A 26,891-nucleotide genomic window follows, 5' to 3' on the forward strand; every position below is an offset into this window, starting at 1 on the left:
GAAAAAAGTTTTTAGAATAATATAATGTTAATAATTGTTCTTTGCACATGAAGATTGAAAAGCGTCTTTTTTTTTTTTCCTTGGAAAATGCGACATAACAGCGTATTTGTAACCAGTGAACAACACGACAGTTGTTTTATGAGCGATGTATAAACCTCATGGTTTTCCACACAGGAAGTTCAGTCTCATAATAAAGTTCTGCCATGCTACTATGAAGACCCCTTGAGTAAACGCGTAGCATTACCATATTAGGTAACTGCGTTCTCCCTCCTTAATAAGCCCAGCTGTCCCATTGATCGATTATAGGTCATGTGACGAGAGTGAAGAGAGGGAGCTGTTAGAAACACTTCACCCTTTTAAACCATGACATTGTATTTCTTCAAGTGTACAAGCCCTGGGGTTTTTTTAAGTGGGCTGGAATGTTAAGAAGGCAAAACTGCTGTATTCACAAAAAAAAAAAAAAAAAAAAAGAAAAAAAAAAGAGAAAAGCATGACAGTGGATTGAATTGCACAGTGGAATCCTTTTTCAAACCCTCTACAAAAGTCAAATCATCTTCAGGGCTCCGTTGGCACTTGCAACTGTTTAAAATCTAAGAGATGGCTTACAAAATTCCTATATTCATTGAATGTACTGTATATCTGTTTTTAAAGATGATAGGATGAGTCAAAGATAATGTAGTCAGATTTTGTTATTGGTCTTTGTTTGTCTAAGGTATTTTTTTTGTATACAAAAGTTTACATTTTTATGTATATTTTTCTTGTGTATAAATGATGTAATATGTGTACAAACATTGTATGTAATATCTGTATATAGTGTGGCAAAATTTGCTCTTTGTTTTTTGGATGTATAAATAAAACTTGCTGTGAGGAATTGTGGCAGATTTGTGGTGAACTGTGAAAGCAAAAACTTCAAACAACCAATCAGTAAAAAAAGAAAAGTCTTAATGTAAAGTTAATGAGTTACTCTTAATTAACTTAAATTTTATTCATAAAAAATGTTAAAATCCAACAAACAACATACAGTACAATGTCTAATGATCGAATGACGAGGTCTAATGAGAGAGGCACTACAGGGCAGACAGACTGTACTGCAGGAGGAAGGTCAGTCATTTCAGAGGTCAATCTGATGCCTAAACATGAAAACATGATCATGCAAACCATTCTTATTTCTACGACCAAAAAAAAAAAAAAAAAGTTTAACTCAACATGCCTGAACAAACCAATTTAATTTTGCATTAGATTTTAAAATTTTATTTTTTTTTTTTAATCACTTGAAAGCTTACAAGGAGTTCAACACCGTGGTGTTGGAATGACACAAGCAAGGATTATATACAAGACTATAAACGATAAGCAATGTTACAGAAAAAAAAAAAAAAAAAAAGAAAATTACATAGTGATAAGTATCCTCATCATTAATAATAAATTTCAGAGTACCAGATTCCATTCTTTTATTTACGTTTTTTTTTCCACTATAATACTGCTCTTAACCGTTACAAAAATATTGAATTTTTTTCAGTTGATTTGTTCCATAATAATACAGCCGTGCAGGAGAATGTCCTGATGAGCACAAATTATTAAATTATTGCCGTTCTCATGAGAGTACAGTGGCGTTCATGTCACAGGTGACACAAGACAACAGCCTCAAGTACTGGTCTCCTTAAACCCTAAAGACATGTTTACAAAGTGCAACAAATTAAGAAATCAACTAGACAGTCTCACAAGGTGCAAATAACAAAACAAGAATGTCTGTGTGTGTGTGTGCGTGTGTGTACGGGTGGGGGTGGGGGGGGGGGTTGTAAAATAAGACATGGCACTTTTTTGTGTGATAAAACGACAGTGCATTAAAAGGGGGTGTAGTGGGGGAGGGGGTAGTTTACTTGGGTTAAACAAAACGAATGCTGTTTTACAGATTCAGAATGTCACTGCTCATCATTTAAGGGGGAAAAAAAACTCAGTTCAAGTAAAGCTCAGGATTTTTTCTTAAAAAAAAAAATCCCCATTCACTTCTTTGTGTTAGTGAAAGACGGCTGACCACAGATCAGTACCCCTTATGAGATTGTGATCCACCTTGTGAGATAGTGATCTTTTTGCCTCTTGATTCCACTTCTGGGATATTCCCCCTCCAATGCTTTCAGTCATTTCTCACCACTTTTAAGATATTGAATATTTTAGGTAAACACAACAACTAACTCCAATCTATTGTAATTCATAATGCCCGTGAAGGCATTGCATTTAAAATCCAGTAGAGGGTAAGTACCTACTGATTTGAAACATTATTGCTGTATACATTTTTCAAATAGCTGCATGGTGACGACCAATTCTAAAAGACGAGAATATCCACTCAGCCATAGAAAACGATGCTTGGCTCAAATCTCTCAATGCTAGCAACATACACTGCAGGTACATAAGTATCTTGTTTTGTTTTTTTTAATTTTTATTTATTTATTTTTTGCACATATGCTAAGATTGCTATAAAATATCATTTTTCCAGATACAAACACATCTGCTGTGTCCTGTACTATGCTACAACACATACTGTGTCAATTGGATCAGAGATATTGATCACTAGGGTTCATCTGAGACTGCTGCACAGCGCCCTCTGCTGTTGATTAAAAAAAACAAAACAAAAAAAACAGCAGGATTTTCCAGACAACTTCTGGTGGGATTTTGTTACCTTGTTTTCTAGATCTAAGCCAAACCACAACACAAAGAGATGTTTTAAATGCACCATATTAATGTGCTTCTTATTTCAGATTCTACACATGACTGTGGCAGACCGACCGGTGACTGACACTGTCAGTATAACTATCTCTATGGAAATCTAGCTGTGTTTTTAAACATGAGGACATATATCTATTGGTTGCATGATGTCTACCTGTACAACACACCCCAGGGTTATGAGTTATGGCTAATTAAATTCTTATAAAAAAGGCAATTGTTATCTAAGTGCAACTCAAGCTGTAGATAGTACACAAAGTACCACAGTAGACCTTGGGAAGACTTGTGTCTGTTGAGGATGGAGTGGTTACTGCAGTTCAGATGAGTTCTCTGTAAAATATGTTCCCATGAATAAGATTAACAGATCACTCTGACAAACAACTGAGGAGAATATATTAGAGCCTCTTCTGTTGCAACGCATATTATTATAAAAGGAAAAAAAACAAAAAAAAAAACAGTTGAGTTTTATGACATTTATCATTCAGTGTTCATGTCTGGGGAGGTGCCTAACATCCTCCAGCCCTGATTAATTTCTATGGCATTGTTTGCATTAGGAGGATAATATGGCTCTATGACAGCAACACCAAGTCAGAGACAGAGAGAGAGAGAGAGAGAGACAGAGAGGGAGAGAGAGAGAGAGAGAGAGAGAGAGAGAGAGAGAGAGAAGGGGTGGGGGGGTGAGGGGGAAAGAGACAGAGAGAGAGGAAGAAAAAGAGTTTTTAAGGGGAAAGAGGGAGTAAGCGAGAAAGTCAGAGAGAGAGAGAGAGAGAGAGAGAGAGAAAGAGAAAGAGAGTATGAGTGAGAGAATGGTGGTGATGTTACTGAGGTACCCAGAGAGCTGTATATATTGGTCAAAGGGCAGCATTCAATTCAGTCCTTCAGAAAATGTTCTAAAACCAGAGAGAGAGAGAGAGAGAGAGAGAGAGAGAGAGAGAGAAAGAAAGAAAGAAAGAAAGAAAGAAAGAAAGAAAGAAAGAAAGAAAGAAAGAAAGAAAGAAAGAAAGAAAGAAAGAGAGAGAGAGAGAGAGAGAGAGAGAGAGAGAGAGAGAGAGAGAGAGCTAAAAGAAAACGTAATAAAGGCAAGGCAATCTCAGTTATGGCCATTTAGGTTTCTCATTCAATATCTACCTCTTTTTTTATGAACATTATTATCTGAAGAAGCGTTTGGCCATTTGTACACAGTGATTCCTTTACATACCTCCATTATGTTTTGCTATCTGTAAAAAGGAGCCTATATACAAATGTACACACCCAGCCAAGAACTCACACTCACCTCCCAGAGAGACGCATTCACCCAAAGCAGAATACCTGAGTTTTTTTTTTTCTTTTCTATTCTTTTTTTTTTTTCTTAAAGAATTATTCAAATCACACTAGCCTGCTTCCTGGCAGCACAGTAAATTGCACTGGCAAGTATCAAGTTGAAGACATCTCCAAAAGGGGTTCCAACACTACACCTCTGGAAAACAACAACAACAACAACAACAACAACAAAAAAAAAAGTAAAAAGAAAACTAAAACAGTTCTTTCTCTCAGCATCAGTGGTTCTATGCTAAGAGTGTAAACTCTCAGGAGAAGATGATGAGTAGGCGGAGCAGGATGTGGAGAGGTGGAGAGGTTAGATGTCCTGACAGAGGCGTGTCATTCAACACCCCCCCCCCCCCCCCCCCCCCCCCCCCCCCCCCCCCCCCCGTAGGCCTTTCACTCACCTAACCCTACCCATCTGTCCAAGCATGGACCTGAAAAGAATAAAAAAGTCTAGGGAGGGGCAGAGGTGTGCTTTAAGTGAATGACCCGTATAGGATCTTCTGAGGGGACTAGACCATCTTGGCCCGGACAGAGGTGGAGACCTGATGATTGTGGGTGGGGGTCTGGTTCAGGCCAGAGCTCAATGGGTGGAGGAGGATGCTCTTGGTGAAGAAAACCTATATCAGAATGCAGACAGACAAACAAACAAACAAACACATACACAGTGATAATAGGAATGTGAGGAGACTCAATGAGACAAAATCTCTCACAAATAAAATAGTCACTCAAACTCACGCTCAGTCTCTAGCTGTCATAAAATACGTTTAGGTCTACTTCAGAAATGAAACCATGGCATTTTCAGCCAGAAGTATTTATCAGCGAGAAAACGCGAGTCAATAATTATACTCTGATGAAGATTTTATTGAGCTCTGTATCCACGGAGATACGTTACCTCTGGAGTCTCCGCACGACCTCCGTCACCATGGAGTCCGCAATCCCCGGACACACCTCCTCAGCGAGGAAAACGGCCTGTCTCAGTTCTTCCAGCGTCTGTGGTTTGGTCTTACTCACCTGGCCTTTCTCCTTCAGCTGCACAAGAGACAGACAGAGTGAGAGAGAGCGACAATCACACCTCTTTTCAAAGCACTCACAGGGCTGTCACATAGGAAAAGCAGTTGAAAAACAAGACATGTGGGTGTGTGTGTGCTCATCAGTCACAGTGTTAAAAACAGTGGAAAGTTCAAACCATGGAAACCACTTTTGGACAGAGTGACATTCATGTTCCACTCATAATGACTGAGAGAGTGATTATATAGTTATGAGAACTTAATACACTTTATAAATATACTGTATATAAAGCATAAATATGCTGCTCTTTCTCAGTTTTCACATGTGTGAGTGCTTGTTTGTGTAGCAGTCTGGACAAAACTATCACATTTGAGCATTTTGAACCACTAAAATTTAAAACTCTATCGTGTCGCACGGTGTATGATGGCATATCAGTCAGGGGTGAGAGGCAGGGAAAGAGCTTTGGGAGGAAGATTCCATGGGCTTTGTTTGGGATCAGTAAGGAGCTGGGTACGGAGCGCTGGAGCCCCTCCCATCAGTTTCCATTACGGAAAAGGCACTTTGGCTGTTTGGAAAGTTGGATGGGCTGAGCTGACGGATCAGTAATTAAGGAAACGTTGAGAGGGAGGGAAAGAGAAGAATAGAGAGAGAGAGAGTGTGTGAGACAGTGAGGAGTGAGACAACACAGGAGAATATAGCAACAGAGAGAGAGAGAGGCACTGTTCAATATAAATAAAACTGAAGCGAGGTTGTTCTATATAAATAACACAGAGAGACAGTGTTCTACATCAATAAAAGCCATGAGAAAGCAATTTCTCCCCATGTCTCATGGGAATCCTACTCTACAGTCTGGATTCGAAGTATCGCGCACTGCTGCACGCCCAAACTGCAGTTTTTACATCATTGAACACAGAGCCTCCTTATCTTGAGAGGAAACAGTCACAGGAAGCCAGAGAATTCAGAGGAGATCACTCCCAAGCATAGCGTTCGCCGCGCAACTTAGCCGTCAGGATCTACAGCAAACAGTCTAGTCCACATACACGTGGAAACTACTGCGTAAAAAATGACATCAGTTTTGGAGACGGGCAGAGAGCAACAGACAAACACAGGTCCGTCCAAAGCAAAGGCCTCATTCTTTAAGACAGAGCTCATGAAACTGTTAACCTCACATCCCCAGACACACGAGGGTCACGTTTTGACCATCGCTACATTCATTCAGCACAGTCCCACAAATTCACTGCAAAATACCAACACTAAACACATTCAGAACATCAAATAAAATACCAACACTAAACACATTCAGAACATCAAATAAAATACCAACACTAAACACATTCATAAAATAAAATAAAATCTTTTACTGCACCAAAACTACCAAAAAAACCCCAAATCCTGTCTACTGTCTATAGGATTAAAAACAACCATTTGAAAATGAAAGAAAGGCTCCGGCAGCAGCGGTCCGCTCTAACGTGTGCACCAGTGAAAGTTCTCACCTCCGCAAACAGTGGAGAGATAATGGTGGACAGGCTCTGTGACAGTGGCCTCTTTGAGCTGTCTTGTCTCTGAAAGAGAAAGAGAGAGAGAGAGAGAGAGAGAGAGAGAGAGAGAGAGCGGGCATGATGAGACCATGGGTCAGAGCCACATCAGCACAGCCGTACACATTAGGAGCACAGGGGGGGAAACTCACTCTCGCCCTGTTTGTTTTATCACATGCAGACACTGCACCCTCTTTACCTGGGTTGGTTTCCACACTTAGAAATGGCAATGACTTACACACACACACACACACACACGTCAGATAGAAAGAGCTGCAGTGTGTGGTTTTTAATACACCACTTCCTCATCTGTGACCAAAGAAAAATATCTCTAAGCATGTCCACTTAACACACACACACGCACGCGTCACACACACACACACACACACACACACACACACACCTCACCCTCAATCTACTATAGAGTAGCCGTCAGCAGTAGAGAGTTATGAAATGATTTAGACTGAGGATACGTTTGGCTTAATGAGCACCACAGTGTCATTCATCACCCGTCAGACGTTAGGCAGTTAGGACCACGGCCATGACCTAGCACTCTGGTCTGCCAGAGGTCACCAGCTCTCATACCTGCTGTCTGTCCAGCTCTTCTGGCTGGGCAACTCCATTCTGGATCTTCTTGGGATCCTTCTCTCGGATTGTGTTGAATATCCAGTCATCGTTCCCGGAGTCATTTCCTCCTGATGCCTGCCCATCCTGTTCCCTGAGAGAGAGAGAGAAACCAATAGTGCTTTGACTTTATTCCTTTTCATTTCTAATGCCCCCATGCCATAAACTACTGACAATGCCCTCCACCTCGCACTACCAAAGCTCGGCCCTAATGCCCCCATGCCATAAACTACTGACAATGCCATCCACCTCGCACTACCAAAGCTCGGCCCTAAAGCGCGGGGACATCTGAGAGGGGCGGTTTGGACAGGTTGAGGATATGTTTTCCAGCTGGACTTACGAATCGGATTCCTCCGAGCTGGATTCGTCCCGAACCTGTTCGGCTTTCCACCTCTTGTACCTGTCAATCAGCTCCGTTAAGTACGACGTCTTTTTGGCGTATCGTACGATTAGCTTATGTTTCAGCAGCTCTTTGGCAGTTGGCCTCTGTGGAAAAAGCCAAACAGTGAAACGTGTATTTTGGGCACTTCACAAACAAACAAACCAATAAAAAAAAAAAGGCTTTCCAAACAAACACAACAGCGCCCAGTGGTGGAGAGAACGGCGAGCAGACCCTGAACTCTGAGGGTCTGTTTCAGCACCACTTACAAAGCTGGGATCTTTGTTTAAACAGGCTTCGACAAACTCTTTGAGAGGTTTGCAGTAGTTTCCTTCCAGTGTGGGTGGGTTGTTCTTTGGGATGAGAAACAGCACTTTCATAGGATGAAGGTCGGAATGGGGAGGTTCCCCTTTTGCCAGTTCTATTGCTGTTATGCCCAGTGACCAGATGTCTGCCTATAAAACAACACAGGCATTAGACAGACAACAGACACACAGCAGGAGACTCAAAGCTGCTTCCTTGGTTTGCACAAGAGTGTTTAAGTTCATAGACCAGGCCTTGCAGTTTTATGTAATATGACACACGGGCTAAGTCAAGACCCAGTGTATTGTTTCAATAGGAGCTGAAAATCTGTGTGTCCTTATCACAGTCTGCGTGAGGTTACTTACACACAGAAAAGAAACATTCAGGCCTGAACAGGGACTAGCACAGACTGGTATAGGAGAGCTTGATTTGACATTTCATATGAAGAATAAATGTGATTATTTATTATTTACTGTTTGTGGACTGTTTAGAGAAACGACAGAAACCAGGAGAGTGCGTGACTGTCTGATGCTTTTGCTTTGCTGCACTTGATGACTCATTGCTTATGGCCGTTACTAATGAGTAATGACGTTTACGTCACTAGGCACAAGTTAACAGAGAGTGCACTCTGGGTAGAGAAATCAGCTGAACACCACCCAGTCCCCAGCTTTGTTCTCCTCACTGGGCTCTAATACACATCACAAACACATCAGACATGTGCAGAACTGTACCAAATAACCAGAGCCTTCTGAGGGACTGTATGCCACAGTCTACCCACTATCTAAAGACCCTTTTATCTATGTCCTAATCAACCCAAGACAGAGTTCAGTTAATATATGCATCTCGTACACGTGTGTGTGTGTGTGTGTGTGTGTGTGGGGCAGCCACTCCTATTCAGCAAAATGTCAAACTGAGATGAACTGCTCTTGTTTGGTCACGCAATAAAATTATGTAACGTGTACTGGCTCTATACCTATGGCACACAGTACTAAGAGCAACCAGGAGGGAATACAGTGCCATAAAGCGCCACGCCCAGCCCATAAACCTTCTCTGATATATATATATATATATTTCTTTTCCCCTCTCTTATCTCTGCCAGCTGCAGCGGCAGTTCCTGGCCCTGACCTTTGAGTCGTACGCCGACTGCTTTATGACCTCAGGAGCCATCCAGAACGGCGTGCCTACAAACGTGTTCCTCTTAATCTGCGTGTCCGTCAGCTGTCCCGCCACGCCGAAGTCTGCCAGCTTCACGTCCCCTTGTTCTGACAGCAACACGTTCGCCGCTGTGCAAACAACACAGATAAGGTGCATCAGAGACTCGGGATCGGATAAATCATCACAGTTATTTACATGACAGGACAAGGACGAGCAGCTTATGGGGGGGTGGGGAACATCTATATTTAAAGATATATGTGTTTTTCCTATTCGTGTGGTTGAATTTATATGCTGTTAATGAGAGAGCTAAGAAACCAACAAAGAGGATTAAAATGACAATGTGAGACAATGAAAGCAGACTAAAATGACACTTGGACAGTACCTTTGATATCTCTGTGGATTTTCTTCTCTGAGTGCAGGTATTCAAGCCCCTTCAGGATCTCTCTGAGGATGGTGGCAATCTGCGTCTCGTCCAAAGCCCCGGGCTCCAGCTACAACACAGGGTACACTCGTAAATTCAGCATCCTGAGCTTGGCTGGACAGAGTGTGTGTGTGTGTGTGTAAACATGACCTGTCCTGACCTCTGGGTCACATGCTACATCATAACTGTCAACCACAGAAATGAGGTGGATATAGATGAGCATGAAACACTTCTCACCAAATCCAGCGCTGAGCCTCCCCCTAAATATTCCATGATAATCCATAATTTTGTGTCCTGCGGCAGAGAGGAGGAGAAAACGATTTAAGCTGAGATGGAAGCAGACACAGGAAAGGTCAAACATACATTAGGGTCACTGCCGGGAATTCATTCAGCCACGGTTTAGAGGTCAGAAGGCCGTCATCGCAAACCTACTAAAACATTATACAGGAATGAGCCTTTATTGGTGTTAATATGTAAGACATCAGACCATGCGGCTGTGGTTCAGAGGGGTGTGTGTGAAGACAGTGACACGTTGACCATTCTCCAGCGGATAAAGAGGAGGAACGCAGGGAGCCAGGCTAAAAATAGCCCGTTTACATCACAGCTCTCAGCTTCTTCAAGGCTCTGATGACTGCACAGCGGAGTGCCAAAAGGAGCCCAGGCAGACCTCCCAAAATAACCATATCATTTTCACCCACCAAGACCCTTCATCTGACAAGGTAGACTGAACAAATGATGGGTTTCCAGTTGAAAAGGCAGAGCGACGGCGCTAACGTAAAAACTCTCTATTTATGTGAACAGGGACCAATTTTTAAAGACCAACGGGTTTTTTTTTTTTCTTTCATAGGAAAATACGACAAATCCCACTCAGGTTAAGGTGTGTGTTAATCCGCAATCCTACAAATGGGATCCAGTTAAACAACAGACATCTGGGTCGCTTAAATAATCCGAACCAATCGCAGAACCGAGACGACGTGTGATTTCAGTAAAGCGCCGGGGCAGAACACGCCGCTCGCGAGACGAGAGAGCTGAATTTCCATAACCCCGAGGGAGAAATATTTCCAACTGGAAGAGACAGCAATTACCTAAAACACGTTTCAAAAACTGTTTTAACCATCTGAACCCTAGGCTTTTAGGCAGACCACATTTCGTGATACGCTACTCTAATCGCCCCTTCGCGCACTTTACTGGGACTCGTACACAGATAAAAGGCCTGCAGTCATAGCACCATGATCTCCATCTGTCTGATATTCAACACAGTGTAGTACTCCAGTCTGACAGACACCAGTCCTTCCAACAGGATCAGACTGCTTTAGGGAAGCCACCACACAACAGTATGTGGAGCAGAAGTAATGGGATCCTTCATCATGTTGTCCCTGCTGTGGACAAGCGGTCTGTCAGTGACAGACACCATGGGATTCCACTCCACAGACATCCTTCATCTAACCCTAACCCTTCACTGTTGGACAGCCAGTCAACGCGACAGAACCGGGCTACTGAGGCTAGAGGAAAACAATAGAGTGGGTAACCATGCGGTAGGAAAGCTAACACCAACGTAGAGCCAGTCATAAACTACACTCAGAAACACTGCCCTGCTCTCCCCATTCACGACACTGTCTTTCACCCTTTTCTCAACATACACGGAGAGGGAGCGGAGTTTTCTCTTTGCCTCTCTACTGAGTTATACAATTATGTGAACACAATATCACAGTCATAATCAAGTACTGTCACACCCTAACCATCAGGGTGGATTTCACCTGAATTCACCGATGCTTCCAAACAACAGAATAAGCTGTAGGCTGTATAATACTGAGGATCTGATTTGCTGTTTTAGTCATCTGGGCTGACACGCATGTTCAAAAGGTCAATGAGACTCTTGCCTGGGCTTGTAGTATTCATTATTTTTCAAGTGCGTGTAGATATAAAACAGAACAAATGGTCTCCAAGTACAGGTGGTTGGTATATAGGTGGAAACCGTTTCAAACACACTCAGTTATTTGCAAAAGAGGCCACAATATCATTTTGATGTTTTAGGTAAAAAGAATCAACAACAGCCCTTCAGAAATCATTTCAAATGCACAAGCCGGGGGGGGGTAAAATAAAATCTTCAATCCTGTAATCTGTTCATTGAGAGCATTCATTTTTAAGCAAAATGAAGAGGCATTTAATCTCCGAAATAGACTAGCAGTATGTGTGTCAGTTTAAGCAGTCAAATTATCCTCTGCGTTGGGTGATTTCATCCATGTAAAAGGAACAGGACCTGTTCGACGGCTCTGATTTGATGGTGTTGAAACAAGTGCTGTGTGATAAATGTGATGAAGGGTGTGTGACTGAGTGTGGCAGAGAGGAGAGAGAGAGGAGGGCCTGCAGTCTGGACTCTGACTCACACGTTCACACGGGGAGAAAATCAACATTTGGTCCAGGGTAAGTTACCGAGCTGAGGGGGTCACACTGATGATAACTGCATTAGACTGAAGTACTCTCCCTCTCTCTCTCTCTCTCTGTTTCTCCGTCTCTCTCTCTGTTTCTCCGTCTCTCTCTCTGTTTCTCCGTCTCTCTCTCTGTTTCTCCGTCTCTCTGAGCAGATGGTAAGGTTGAGAGATCAGGCAATCCCCGGCCTGGAGGAGCACCTGCTGCCAAGCTCTCAAGCACGCAAGCCCCTCTCCCCAAAACATGCAAGAACTTCTGATGAGTCATAGCCCTACAAGCGAACAGACACGACAGCACTCCACACTAACACACACGACGGCACTCCACACTAACACACACGACGGCACTCCACACTAACACACACGACGGCCCTCCACACTAACACACACGACGGCCCTCCACACTAACACACACGACGGCCCTCCACACTAACACACACGACAGCCCTCCACACTAACACACACGACGGCCCTCCACACTAACACACATGACATAACTAATGCAGATAATAACCCAAGACTAAACACAATCAACACAGTGTGTGATCTAATGCCTAAACACAATCAAGACAGCACGTACCCAAATGCCTAAACACATAACACACTAAACACAGTCAACACACCATGTACTCTAATGCCTACACACAACACACTAAACACAGTCAACACACCATGTACTCTAATGCCTACACACATATCACACTAAACACAGTCAACACACCACGTACTCTAATGCCTAAACACATATCACACTAAACACAGTCAACACACCACGTACTCTAATGCCTAAACACATATCACACTAAAGACAGTCAACACACCATGTACTCTAATGCCTAAACACATATCACACTAAACACAGTCAACACACCATGTACTCTAATGCCTAAACACATATCACACTAAACACAGTCAACACACCATGTACTCTAATGCTAAAACACATATCACACTAAACACAGTCAACACACCACGTACTCTAATGCTAAAACACATATCACACTAAACACAGTCAACACACCACGTACTCTAATGCCTAAACACATATCACACTAAACACAGTCAACACACCACGTACTCTAATGCCTAAACACATATCACACTAAACAGTCAACACACCATGTACTCTAATGCTAAAACACATATCACAATAAACACAGTCAACACACCATGTACTCTAATGCCTAAACACATATCACACTAAACACAGTCAACACACCACGTACTCTAATGCCTAAACACATATCACACTAAACACAGTCAACACACCATGTACTCTAATGCCTAAACACATAACACACTAAACACAGTCAACACACCACGTACTCTAATGCCTAAACACATATCACACTAAACACAATCAACACACCATGTACTCTAATGCCTACACACATATCACACTAAACACAGTCAACACACCACGTACTCTAATGCCTAAACACATATCACACTAAACACAGTCAACACACCACGTACTCTAATGCTAAAACACATATCACACTAAACACAGTCAACACACCACGTACTCTAATGCCTAAACACATATCACACTAAACACAGTCAACACACCATGTACTCTAATGCCTAAACACATAACACACTAAACACAGTCAACACACCATGTACTCTAATGCCTAAACACATATCACACTAAACACAGTCAACACACCATGTACTCTAATGCCCACACACATATCACACTAAACACAGTCAACACACCATGTACTCTAATGCCTAAACACATATCACACTAAACACAGTCAACACACCATGTACTCTAATGCCTAAACACATAACACACTAAGCACAATCAACATAGCATTCACTGTAAAACTCAACCAAACATCATACTAAACAGAGTTAGCACTGTAATTCTCAAACACACATCATACTAAACACAACACAACACGTACATCAATCCCCAAAGACACAGCACACTCAGTGACTACGTTAACAGAGCAGCCCAGAGACACATGCCAAACCACATAACCCACCGAGTGCTGTAGAGCTTCCATTTGCTCTGGCCATAGCAGCACACATCAGTTACAATACTAAAGCCAGAAAAACATATAAAACATATTCTGCACACAAAAAACATACTCTACACACCAAAAACATACTCTACACACACATCACATGACAAGCCAACACACAACACCGGCTCAACAAGCCTAAATAAACCAGCAGGAAGAGCTACTGCTCTACAACTACTCCCAGTCCCCAAACCTCTGGCTAACACTGTTATCTTCCTGGTAATGATCACCACTGTGCTCAGCTTCAAAACCTCCACACATCTGTGTCAAATACTATCAGGATCTGACATCCAGAGGCTACAATCATTGTGTCAGAAAATCAATGCTGAGGAGTGTTTCCTGTATGGTGGACGGAGAAATAAAATCCATAGCCGTAAGCAGTGACACTTAATCATGATTCATTTTCTTTAACTGAGAATACTGAGGCAGAACACATGTAAGGAACAAAGAACTTAGGGATAATATCATTTTGATTTGACTTTGTTATGGACTTGTAAAGCCCTTTGAGAGTACGAATAGTGATACTGGGCTCTAAATAAACTTATATTATTATTATTACTATTATTATTATTATTAATATGTCTGTATCATGAGCTCATGTAAGTTTTTAAGACTGCAATGCCAGTCCATACCTTACAGATATCAGCCATTCTTCCACAGTCTACTATATATCACAGAGCTGTCCAGTGCACCTGTTATGCTCTCTTCTGCTACTAAATATTACTTTATGTGAAGATGAATGTTAATCCATTTGCATGTGTGTGTTCCCTCGCATTAGCATCACTGACATTTGTAAAATGAGCAAGAGAAACAGTTGTTACCTACTTATCAGAACATTACAGCACAGCACGTGTGTAAAGAGTGCCTATTGTCACATACGCTCCTGTGCCACTACCAAACAGGAGAGCCTTTACAAGAGCACGCTGCCAAGGTATTCTGGTTGTATGATAGCTAATGTTAGCTAGGGCCAAAACAAAAAAACAGGTATGAAAAGATCATTCTCCGCTGTGAAAACCATTACCTCAACAGGTCAACATGTTGGTGCCCAGTGAAGAAAATAAAAAAGGTTTGGAGGCTTAGAGGAATTGGTGTCAACTTCCATAAAGGAGCATTCAAACATGGCTGGCTCATCTGACAGGCAGCCTCCATATTTGACACAAAAACCTGCTGGTTTAACCTGCAGTGGCTACAAGATTTGCCCTGGCTTGTTTATGGCCAAGCCAAGAGAGTGATGCTCTGTTCTCACTGTGCAGCAGCAGGTGAGACGTTGGCAGGGATGTCTTTTTGCCAACACCTGCAGTCATAAAAGCTTACCAGCCCTGCAGTAGACTGTCTGAACAAAAGAGCCATACAGAGCCATAGCTAAGAGGGAAGTCATTAATATCTCCATGGTAATTTTGAGAAAAATATACATAGTTTTCCCAGAGCCTACAGGATAATTGTGGTTATCCCAAAATATCCTGCATCTGACTGAGGCCATGCTGCTGCTCCCATCAATCACACATGACATTAAAGACAGTTCTCAGACCAGACCAGACCGGAACAGAGCAGACCAGACCAGACCAGAGCAGAGCAGACCAGACCAGACCGGAACAGAGCAGACCAGACCAGAACAGAGCAGACCAGACCAGACCAGACCAGACCAGACCAGAACAGAGCAGACCAGACCAGACCGGACCGGACCGGAATGGAACAGACCAGATCAGACCAGACCGGAACAGAGCAGACCAGACCAGACCAGAATGGAATAGACCAGACCAGACCAGAATGGAACAGAACAGAACAGACCAGACCTTGGCTTAAAAATTCTGTCTGAGGCAGTCTACGTGCCTTATATAGATCAGCATGGAGGGATGCTCATGGATGGAAAGCTTTGATCCTATCAACTCTGCTTCCCATTGGCTGTCCATCTCTGTAGTCTCCACGAGGCCCAATCAGACCTTGTCAGATCTTACTCCCACAGTTTAAAACGGTGGAGATTTTGTTTTTTGCTTTTTTTTTTTTTTTAATATGTGTCTTCTTTTATATGTCTAATTTTATATGTGTCTGTTCTGGGATCTTTTTTTGGCATAATTGTTATGACTAATGTTAACATGGTTTACAAGAATGCATTCAACCGTACACCTCTGTGTGCTACTAAATTTTCCCCTGTGCTACTGAATTTTTTAGCCTGTTAGCATCAGTGCTACCATCTAAAAAAGCAAGAGTCCAGCTCTGGTCTATATAAATCATTCATTGACCCACATACTGCTAGTGCAAACAGTGGCCAAAAACCCCATACCAAACCACCATAAGACCAGTGGCTTTGCACTGACATAAAACAACAGTGCAAAGTAACATGTTCAGCTCTTTGTCCCAGTGTACGTGTTCTGACCAGGTAAGAGCATTTCAAATGCAATTTCTATTGATTTAAACAAAAAAGAATTAACACAACATTTACACAAAATCAAATAAACACGAGGAGAAGAACTCAAGTCATCTATCGCAAGGGCAGTAATGGACTTCTTCTGCTTGGAGAAGGTAGACCTTCTCTCTCTTCTTCGGCTAAATATTATGAGCGTAAAAGGGAAGGCTCCTATTTTTGTGAGGAGATGTGTCATAAAACCTATGTTCATCATTCAAACAGAGGTATGATGTGGGTTTAATGAGTGCTCCGCTGTGCCTGAAGCTGTTATTGTTCACTGACTTACCTTTAAATAGGAGCCATAATACTTGGTGACAAAGGTGCTATCGCATTGACTCAGGACTGTGATTTCCTGCTGGATATCTTCGATGTCATCCTCCGCTTCTTCCAGGTCTATTATCTTAATCGCCACTACTTTCTGAGTCCGATTGTCAATGCCTTTGAACACTTCTCCGAAAGACCCTTTCCCGATTTTCTCCAGCTTTGTGAACAGCTCTTCAGGATCGGCTTTAAAATTCTGTGTGTGAATGAAAAAGAAAAAGAGGACTCAGTGGTGAAGCAGTAAAACAGAGCTCAGCATCCGAGAGCAGTTCATACATTTGATACTCTTAAGGGTTAAGAAGTTCCTGGATTTACTTGGAATAGATATTCCTGAGAAGGCTCAGTATATTATATTATATAGACAGCCAGCCAGCCAGCCAGCCAGCCAGCCAGCCAGCCAGATAGATAGATAGGTAGACAGACAGATAGACACTGGAGTGAATGTAAGTGAATGTTTAAGATGATATTCAAAGCCAAACTGTTGCAGTTATAAACTGATTATGAAAGAACGAACTCTGAGGCTGGACGCTGATTCACTGAGACACTAGGTTATATGTACTAATGCAGAAAGACTGCTGCAGATGGAAGATATGAGGTGGTATAGGCCTGCATGATATATATATGAACAACTACTCCCCACTTCACCACATTTTACAGCAGTAAAACACACATGCCTAATCTTATCTGAAATGCTATTTCCAGTCATGACATACAGATGGCCTTACCACTTACGAGAAATGCAAAACAAGTAAGTCATTTAGCTATAAACCCCAGCCTAACCACTCGCTGAAGTCTGATGCTCTTCTGGAGAAACTGGTCTGCTTTAAGCAGATGACAGGGCGCCAACAGAATAGATGTAAGTGAACACCCAGATTTATGCCACCAATTAGCCCTGTTCACGTCACCACAACTAAGTTTCTACTCGGATATCGAGTTATCGGCCACAGTAAACTCTCAAGCGTCACCGCTCTGTCCTTAACCACCGGATCAAAAGTTTATACTACATCCTGATATTCTGCGACATGACCTTCAGTCTGACAGAGCACGCTTGGGTCTCATTCAGCCTGTCCTGTTAATCTATGAGTGCTGATCATTCACTATATTACCTAATGATTACAAAACAGAGGCAGAGGCACTGAGTGAAGCGAAAGTGAAATGGTTAAAATATCAGTAATAAATGGAAGAGAACAAAAGCAATGACAAATCCATGACTTACAGACAAACACACACACACACACACACACACAAAAAACAAAACACACATTCATCAAACAGACTTGCTCTCCAGAATGGAAAGGTTTCATGGGCTCATGGAACATAGAGTGTAATAAAAGTGTTGTTAATCATTTTATTAATGACCTACGTCTTATTGAGCTATCTAAGACACACCTTAACCAACAGTTCTTTTATCGCACATGACATACGCTAAGCTAAAATATCATGAAAATGCAAACCACTGAGCCAGTTCACGAAAAGGAAATAAATGAGGCTAGTAATAAGACTCCAATGCTTGAGACTTAATAAGCAACCTCTGTATTTTTTCCTGAGAATGAGTGTAGTTATTTCTGTGAAGTTTGGAACAGTGTGTTCACCTGTTTCACAACATTTACATTATTACAGCATTATACTCCTAAAAAAAATATCAGTTTCATTCTCTCTGCTGCATGGACCCCTGCATGGTCTTTCCATGAAAAGGGAGTAAATTTTGTGGGCTGGTTCCTGCTTTTGCTCTGGAGCCTGCTGCCTTTAGTCTGTTCTGAGCTTTAAGAGCACTGAAATGACAGGCAGAAAAACACAGAGCAAAAAATAGTACAGTCTGTCACAGGTCCAAAGTGGTCACCCAGGTGAAAAATATTATGTTGAGTCAGACCTCCACAGTTACAATGCGAAAGACAACAAGAGAACCGCGCGCTGGGATTCCACACGCTGGGAACTTTGGCCTGTTTCCACAGTCAGCAGGTTTGTCAGGGACTCTAAAGCCGTCTGAAAAACGCCCTCTGAAAGCGGCCGTTTGATCCTGGGCCGACTGCACCAGGCATCTGTGTGGGCCGGTCAGCCTTTTGCCCTCAGGGCCAGGCAATGAGGCCATGGCAGCAGCAAAGCTGCCACAGTAAGAATATCAGGGACCACCTCTCCATTCCAGCGCTGTGCAAAAGAATCAGGGGAAAAGCAGGTATTTAAGTAAAGGCCAAAGGCACCCACATCCGCAGTGCCTATGTATTTAAGATTGGAAGAGGGGAAGCTCACGGTCATAAAACGTTTTAAAATAATTTTGTCCACCAAAAGCAGCTGATCATAAATGTGACGCAATATTTCTTAAGACTGAATTCAAACTGTCAATGCGTCATGCAGCAGACAGATATGAGGAGCAGAAGACACGTATCTTGACATTTCATTCTGGACTCCTGTCAAACTGAGCTTATCCAATGTAATTACATCACATAAAACGTGCATCACTGTGTCTCTGACCCAAATCTGGACCTGAGCACCAACAGTCTCTGTCACCATCAGAGTGAGTAAGCATCTCACACATGCCTCTGGAATACACTCACCAAGACTGTGAGTATTTGAGTAACATAAATTTCAGGCATGAGCAAGATGACCACAGAATCCAGCCCTTAAGACAAGGATGGGTGATGTACTGCCTGTTCTAGAACCGACAGGCTACAGACAAAGAACGTGTCCACGGTTCAGTTTATAGCATTCCAGTGGATGAAGTTTTATCATACACTTCAGTGGCAATAGTGCAGTTTGTCCCGTTTTGCACTAGGATTCAAACTCGTATGTTAAATAAGAAACCCCTTAATGGCTACACGAACTCAAAATTGGCAAGATGAGATGACACGATACATTTCCTGTGCAGATGATACATTTCCTGGCGAGCATAAGAAAAACCCTGGCAAATCCCCTAAGAATGCTATAGCATGTCAGCAGCGTGGGAATTCCAAAATGCTATGGGAATATTTTATTTTCTTTTTTTATGTAAGTCTATAAACTACTGATTAAAACAAAGAAATCAAGGATCTTTTGGACAGGCAGGCTAATACTACTCCGTGGTCACATCTCTGTAATGTGCAATTAGCCTGTCATTCTATCACTGTCCGTCTACTTTCCTCTGCCATAGACGCAAAATAGAACTCATTCCTTACCCCTGAATGGTAAATTATTAGATCAAACGGCATAAAATATGAATTAAGTATTAAGTGCGGGGTAAAACCGCTATTAAACAAATGTTAAAGACAACATTTAAGCTACAGCAAAGACTTGGTTTAAGCACTACTGTATCACTAGTTGTACAAAAAAGATCTGTTCACGAATTAGGTAGGCTGTATTTCCTTCCCAGAATGTAATCATATCCAATTAGCAATCTTACACATACTGTATATACAGGCTGAGTCTAGACAGATGGCTTGATGTGTCAGAATAGTCAGCGGTGCCACTTGAATAAGTCTACGCGGCGAACTATAAACACAGTATTAATTCTAACTGAAAATACTTGTCACAGTCATATTTCGAAGAACTGTCGTACATGACACAAAATTACAACGCGCTACATCGCGTTTGTTAGCCTCACCGTGGCCACGCAGTTATTGCGCGTGTTATTTGTAATGTGCAACTAATTGTACCACAGGATTAAATTTCTATTTGGTTACAGTAAAGCACTGCGTTAGCTACAGCTGCACTGAAATACGTGCGAGTGCCCACAAGATTAACGCTCGGTTCGGTAAAATATAGCGAAATATCCTGACTTACCTGCATCCCCGGCAGTCCACTCTGAACCGGAGTGCGAGCCATGTCGTGTGACTGAATAAAACTCGGCCAAAAGAGTCCAATTCCAGGTCCACAGTAATAAGACAAAGAGCACGGCTCAGTTTTCTGGATTTACCTTTTGCTCAGATATAACGGTAGATAACCAGATGCCTTCATAAAAAATGTAAACTGGATTAACGTGACTACGCTAATGGTTAAGCGTCTCAGCGACCTTGCTAGCCAGTTTAATGCACAGCAAGTTAGCAGCTACCTCGACAAAACTGGGTTTCCTGCTTTCCGTTACAAATATCACACAACGTTTGCTTAGTGAACAAGTCTAATGACAGAATTTATAATAAAAGTCTGGTCCCTTGTTTCGGCAGCTAGAGAGTTAGCTAGTCCCGAACATAAGACCTTGCTAAGTTAGCTCAGCACCTTAACTGGCTAGCTAAGTGTTTACGTAAATAAAACAGTTCTAGAGAATAAACTTGGACTTTGTCTGTTTGTTAAAGTTTGACATTCATATTGCAAGTCGATTGCTTGAAACTAGCTGAATAAGTGATCGTCAAACTTTCTTTCCCCGCTCAGTCCACCTACTTCAGTCCTAAACTTACATTGCAAGCTTGCTCTATTTTGCCTGCTGTAATGTTTCGCTGTCCTCATCCAACTAAGTAGGAGCAAGCTAGCTGGCAATTATCACAATCTTTTTAACAACGACGCGAACGCTCAGTGTTCCTTGAATGTGAAAGTCGTAAGTGCCAGACCCCTTTTCAAAAAAAGTAAACGTCTTCTGTGCCAAATTATACTTCAAAAGTCAGAATGTGTTCCCAGTTAAATCCTGATATCCCGTCCGCATCACTTTCTCCTGTAGCTCTTCGCCATCTTGAAAACTGTCACTGAAACCAAGGAGGAGCCAAGTGGCCAATCAAATTTGAGATAGAGGAAAAACACACCCATTGACGCTAAACACGTTGGAATTATAACGACTCTTGAGCGTCCCTAGATTTACTGGATGAGATGTAAAGCGTCCGTGTTATTTCTGCGAAGTTAGCAACACCTCTGTCGGTTTCGCCAGAAGAGAGAATGTGTTCTAGCGTGGAGCCAGTTCCTTTGTTTTGTCTTGTTAATCCTCAACAGATCTGTTTTCTTGCCGTGTGTCCAAAATGATGATGAATGAATTTTCTCCAAATTCTGCGTAGTACTGTGCAGATTGAACAGTTGGTTCATTAGAGGAAAACGTATGCATTTTCAGCACAAGATAAAGGCGTCAGTACGTCATGTCACTGCAGAAACTAAGCGGCATTGTAATGTAAAGTATCCCGATGAACATTTAAATGCAAGTCCCATAACTAGGTGAAGGGGTGACTAGTTTGCTCTAAGTGGCCTGTAGGTGGCAGTAGAGAGTATAAGAAAAACAGATTGATGACGATGTATGAGCGGCATATGTCGTGTAAACCGATGTGGTTTGACACATGTGTGCAAAAAAGGGCTGCTTTAATTGTTTCCATTGACAAACCAATTTCTGACATGTGCACTTTAAGTTTATACTGGTGGTGGCTGTACTGCGTACGTCCAACGAACCTGAGAATCACTGCAGGTGCGTTGTGGCATGAGCTACCAGAAGAGAGATCGAAGTATCTTTTTTCCGGTTGTAATCCCAATTATGTGATTGAGAGCTTGTGTTAAGTACATATCTACACTCAGCTTTTCTATCAGCCAGCTACTCTGGTTTCACAGAAATACATTAATAAACCACAACTCTGTCTTGAAAGAGGTTACATCAGGTCAACTGAATCCATATAAAAAGGACACGTAGAAAATTGAGTACCCATAGAAATGAATGATTTACTCAGTGTAAGTACTGTCATCTAAAATAATCGGAAAAATATCTCATAGTAATTCTTCATCAGGTCTAATGGAACCCGCACATGATGGAGGAGGAGGACACCAAACTGATTCTGATCTTTTTGTATTTTTGCCTCTCTTTTCTTTCCAGCATAATCAAAAATTCAATATATAACCCGTGCTTGTCCAGTGTTGATTCAGGCTCTAAAAGACAAGACATTAATCTGCCACACACACACACACACACACACAAATAGCATGATTTATGTGTTTTTCAGTATGGCAGTACAACACGCTGAATCCACCTCTTTTTTCTTTTTGACATTCTTGTTACTCATTCATTTACCATGCCTCCCTTTACTCTCCATACACTCTGAGTAGCTGGGTAAACACACATTTCAGAGATCTAATCCAGCGAGGCGTCATTTCTCCATCTGTGCAAGGACTTAATCTGTTTCTAATTTTTTTTTTTTAAAACACGGAGTCTCTGTTTTCCAGTTTTATTTATTTAAGTTTTAATAACGTTGAAGCACGGGCATATAGCTCTGACTGCTAAACAAAAACAAACGATAAAGAGACAATATTATTGTTGAACCCCATGTCAGCATAACAGGGACAAGCATCCAAGCAAAGAAAAAACAAGCAAACGACAAAGCAAAGAAAAAACAAACAAACAAACAAACATGTTCTTAGCTATATAGACCATTCTGATCTGATCTATATGCCCACATATGAATAATATATATATTAAATAATATTTTTATGTTTTTTTAAAAAAAATAAGTCGAATAAGAAGAATTATACAAAAGCCGTGTTTAGTGTGGGAACGGGAGAGACAGGGAGAAGCTGGAGAAAGCCTGATACCAAAGATTTGCTGAAGACCAGAAGCTGTCGGATATTGTGCCTGACAGTTTCCTGTTGACTACTTCCTCTGAAGAAGTCCAACACAAGAGTCCCGAGGACCATAATAATTCACAGGACACTTCAGTAGGAAATGTCAGCGGTCCTCCTTCGAACGGTTTCTCTCTTTCTTATTTTAACTTCACAGAGAGAGAAAGGATCTGAGACTTTCACAGTCTGGCCCGGGGCTAAAAATGATCCCACGTTAGAGTTCTGTGGGATAATCTGGAGATTTAAAATGATTTACATTTTGGTTTGTTTGGCATTTTCATATGTGTGCTGGATAGAGTCTCTTTTATCCATCGCTATCGTTTCTTTGTCCTCCGGTTCCAGGTCCTCTGCTTCTGCAAACTGCGCTTCAATCTCTGCAGGGTTGATGTAGGTGTAGAAATATGCCATGATGGAGAAGATGACGCTCACTACCACCAAGAGTGAGGCGAAAAGCACATACTCCGCCCACTGTCCGAAACAAGACGGTCAAACACGCACAAAAAACAAAAACAGTCACACACAACAATTCAAAAAACATTCCACGTGGCGAAACAATCACTGAAATGATTCTACTTTGCAACAGACCGATAACTTTATAATAAGTGTTATTTTATGATGTAAGTTTTTCTTTTTCTCAAATATGCTATAATTGATCTTGGTGTGAAGATGAGATACTTGTTTATCTGTGTGAGGGTTTACATTGTACCTGCTTAGGAATCTTCACCGCCTCAGCTACAATCAGCACAATGAAGTTACCAAAGGCAACAGTCAGCAGCCAGCCGGCCTGTAGCACCGCTTTCATGTTGCTAGGAGCCTAAAGGCACAAAAAAGACCATAGCGTTCAACTGGATTTTCACAGCTACTTCAATGTTCGGTTCGCGTTATAGAAGGCACACAGAAAGTGACTGGCGTGATACAAAGATTATACACTTGAATAAATGACTAAAGTGTAGATGGTCATTCATTCTCTCTGAACATTTTTTTTTCTGAACAAGTGGGGGGAAAAAAACAGTCACACAGCCTGTATGGTGTAATTCTTATGAACCAATTACTGATTCCACTCCTCATTTCAGACAAAGAAGAAGAAGAAAAAAACATCAACAAATTAGTGAGTGCAGAGTATGAAACATGGGATTGATTTTGACCTGGGAGTAGGAGAACTCCAGACCAGTGACAGAGAAGACCACCTCTCCAGCCGTAATGAGGAAATACTGAGGAATCTGGAGGGCCATGTGGACGCTGTTGGGCTTGATATCCTCCACCGCTCTTATCATGTTCGCACACTGAAAGAAACAGGCGGTAAAAAGCAGCCAATCAGTGAAGACGTTACTGAAAAAAACAGTGCATTTGAAACATATTGTGTGGCTATAAGGCAACACGACTCACATCCTGAGCCCATGTGAAGGTGCTGGGGATGAGGAAAGTGTAGGCTCCTCCAAATCCAAAATCTTTGGAGTACTCACATCTCTGCACACCATTGGTGATGTTAAAGGTGCGCCTATGTGCACGAATAAAATGATCATGACTTTCCAATCTTCTTCTGATTAGTTGATTACGCATACACTGTGTTAACTGACAACAAAGGACTCTCTAAGAACATTAACTAAAAAGTTCACTACTACACTGAATGACTCACTTTCCTTGAGCTACCAGAAAGACATCTGATACAGATGAAGGTCCAATGGATCCAAAGTTGGTCACGTTCACCATAGTAGTCATGCCGTTAATAAATCTAGGGAAAGAACACAACAGATTATAACACATGCTGGCAGGAGTTTCTGTTTCAATCTTTTCTTTCTTTCTTTCTTTCTTTTTTTAGAAATTGGCATAGCAGTACATATAACAGAAAACTGATATACCATTTCTTTAAGATGAAATAGGGATATTCGACTGACCTAATCGCATTGTTGCCTTCTTGTGGTTTGGAGGTTAAATCATCTATCTGAGAGGGGAAAAGAATTGCATTATTTTAACTGATTCATGGATAAAGATTAAAACAAAGAGCCTGTGGTTCTTAGAGTGTTGTGAGAGCACCCACCAGATTCATGCTGTTGGGGTCAGAGGGTATGACGAGAGAATGACGCATTCCTTTGGTTAATTTCAAAGTCGTGGTTGTTGCAGGACCAACTGACACAGTGATGATTTGGTTCTCAAATGTTAGATAATCATCACTAGCCTGCAAAGTAACAGAGTTGCATCTGTTAGAGTGAGAGTAGAAATTCAGTTTAACCTCTTCTTCTTCTTCAAAAACAACAACAAAATAAAACCCTGAAACAACAACAACAAAGAGAGCACAAAAACAACTTTATTGCCAACAAAACAGCATAATTCCACTTCTCCTCAAGTATTTGTCCACTGGAGAATATATTACGTATTCATCCGTGGAAGGAAAAACAGCTGTTACAGGCTGTGTCTACAGAACTTAAAATAAATGATCTTGATCAAATTTTTTTAAGTAATTTTGTAACGCTCTTCCATTTGAGAGTTTAACAGTCCTGTATATATCATACCTGAACCGCTCCAACTGTAATGGGTGCATCTGGGGGTATGGTTACGGCAATCTCTGTGTTGCCCATGTTTATGACTTTCAGCTGGCTTTGGGAAGCTGATGGGAAGTTTGGCAGAGTTTTCTGTGGGAGATAAAAAAGAAAAAAAAAAAAAAAGAAGACCATGATGACACCCGCTGTCACACACAGCCTGTTGTGACTCCACTCGTCCTAACACCTTACGTGAATGTCACTATGGTGTTTGTCAGTTCTCTTGGCTTCCAGATAGACTTGTTCACTTACATCAATCTCCAGCTGCACCAGTGCAGCAGCGACGAAGGCCAGAGCCGCCAGCAGCATTCCAACAGTCATCCTCCTCAAAGGACTGTCGAGTGAATGACGTCATCAGTCAACACAGTGAAGAATCCTTGACTGAACTATAGAATCTAAATTGTTGTTATCCACTAGAGATTCTAAACTACAGCCCAGAGAGAGAGAGAGAGAGAGAGACAGAAAAAAAAAACCTACGTGAAGTTCAGGCCACATTTCTTGATAAGCGGGTAGATAATTCTGTCCATTATTGGAACCAGCGTCAGGATCAATATGGGGTTGAGGGTCTGTGAGGAAAAATGGTATTTTTGGAACAGTTGTCAGTCTAGGAATATGCATTCATCTGAGACAGAGATCATTAAAAATGTATTGATCTGATGTACTTGCCTGCATTTGGTCGGGCTGCAGAGTGAGCTGTCCCTGGAAACAAGTGGAAAAAATACAGACCAATTTAAAATTCACATGATATTTTGAGAGAGAACTGAGCTCACTGTAAACAAAGAGTAATAATAATTTCAGCTATATTTAGCATGAAAGTGATCTGTCATCTGAACAAATAATTATAATTCTAGTCTATATTGTAGCAATTATTGTCTTTTTTTTTTATCTGTGAAACATCTTACAAAGTTCCCGTCCATTGTAGTTGCCTGAAGAGTCCACCGAGAACCCTAAGGAGAAACAATGTCCTTTAGTAAGCAACGATCTAAGCACAAATGTCAAGAACAATGTTTGTGTTTTCGTTTTTCCCCCCATTTTGTTGCATTGTTATCCATTTGTTCTTATTGTCTTTCACTTCTCTTTATGTGTTTTATTCCTTTTTGCTGTTATTTTACTTCTCATTTCTCTTTTTAAAATTGCAATTCTCTATAAGGGCTTGGTAAACTGTTGGGGGGAAAAAAGTGCGCGCTCGTTATTACTACAGCAGGTATATCGTATGACATGTTGTTACGTCGT

General features: G+C 41.6%; 2 protein-coding genes across 4 annotated transcripts in view; both read right to left on the reverse strand.

Annotated features, from left to right (window-relative positions):
• Window positions 1-1,461: 1,461 nt before the first annotated feature.
• stk24a (serine/threonine kinase 24a (STE20 homolog, yeast)) lies at window positions 1,462-21,251 on the reverse strand. 3 transcript variants are annotated; one of them, XM_030785798.1, is made up of 11 exons: window positions 20,389-21,251; window positions 16,601-16,831; window positions 9,686-9,742; window positions 9,410-9,518; window positions 8,998-9,155; window positions 7,839-8,024; window positions 7,531-7,676; window positions 7,152-7,284; window positions 6,525-6,593; window positions 4,913-5,052; window positions 1,462-2,081 (listed from the first exon to the last, which is right to left on the reverse strand). In XM_030785798.1, exons 1-11 carry the CDS (start codon window positions 20,428-20,430, stop codon window positions 2,039-2,041), a joined length of 1,314 nt encoding a protein of 437 aa, XP_030641658.1. In that variant the 5' UTR covers window positions 20,431-21,251; the 3' UTR covers window positions 1,462-2,038. The 3 variants fall into 3 exon arrangements, with proteins under 3 accessions (XP_030641658.1, XP_030641659.1, XP_030641657.1); XM_030785797.1 differs by lacking the exon at window positions 1,462-2,081 and adding an exon at window positions 4,430-4,640 and having other exon boundaries at window positions 4,916-5,052; XM_030785799.1 differs by lacking the exon at window positions 9,686-9,742.
• Window positions 21,252-23,373: 2,122 nt separating this feature from the next.
• Window positions 23,374-26,891, reverse strand: part of slc15a1a (solute carrier family 15 member 1a) — a 7,201-nt gene continuing 3,683 nt past the window's right edge. The window contains exons 10-21 of the mRNA XM_030787626.1: window positions 26,561-26,605; window positions 26,325-26,357; window positions 26,136-26,224; window positions 25,911-25,992; window positions 25,632-25,751; window positions 25,156-25,297; window positions 25,017-25,059; window positions 24,758-24,853; window positions 24,508-24,619; window positions 24,267-24,404; window positions 23,828-23,935; window positions 23,374-23,589 (exon numbers count right to left, since the gene is read on the reverse strand). Of these exons, the coding sequence (XP_030643486.1) occupies window positions 23,374-23,589; window positions 23,828-23,935; window positions 24,267-24,404; window positions 24,508-24,619; window positions 24,758-24,853; window positions 25,017-25,059; window positions 25,156-25,297; window positions 25,632-25,751; window positions 25,911-25,992; window positions 26,136-26,224; window positions 26,325-26,357; window positions 26,561-26,605 (1,224 nt within the window). The remainder of the gene's footprint in view (window positions 23,590-23,827; window positions 23,936-24,266; window positions 24,405-24,507; window positions 24,620-24,757; window positions 24,854-25,016; window positions 25,060-25,155; window positions 25,298-25,631; window positions 25,752-25,910; window positions 25,993-26,135; window positions 26,225-26,324; window positions 26,358-26,560; window positions 26,606-26,891) is intronic.

The sequence above is a fragment of the Chanos chanos genome, chromosome 10 (genome assembly GCF_902362185.1).
Source record: "Chanos chanos chromosome 10, fChaCha1.1, whole genome shotgun sequence".
Taxonomy (NCBI): domain Eukaryota; kingdom Metazoa; phylum Chordata; class Actinopteri; order Gonorynchiformes; family Chanidae; genus Chanos; species Chanos chanos.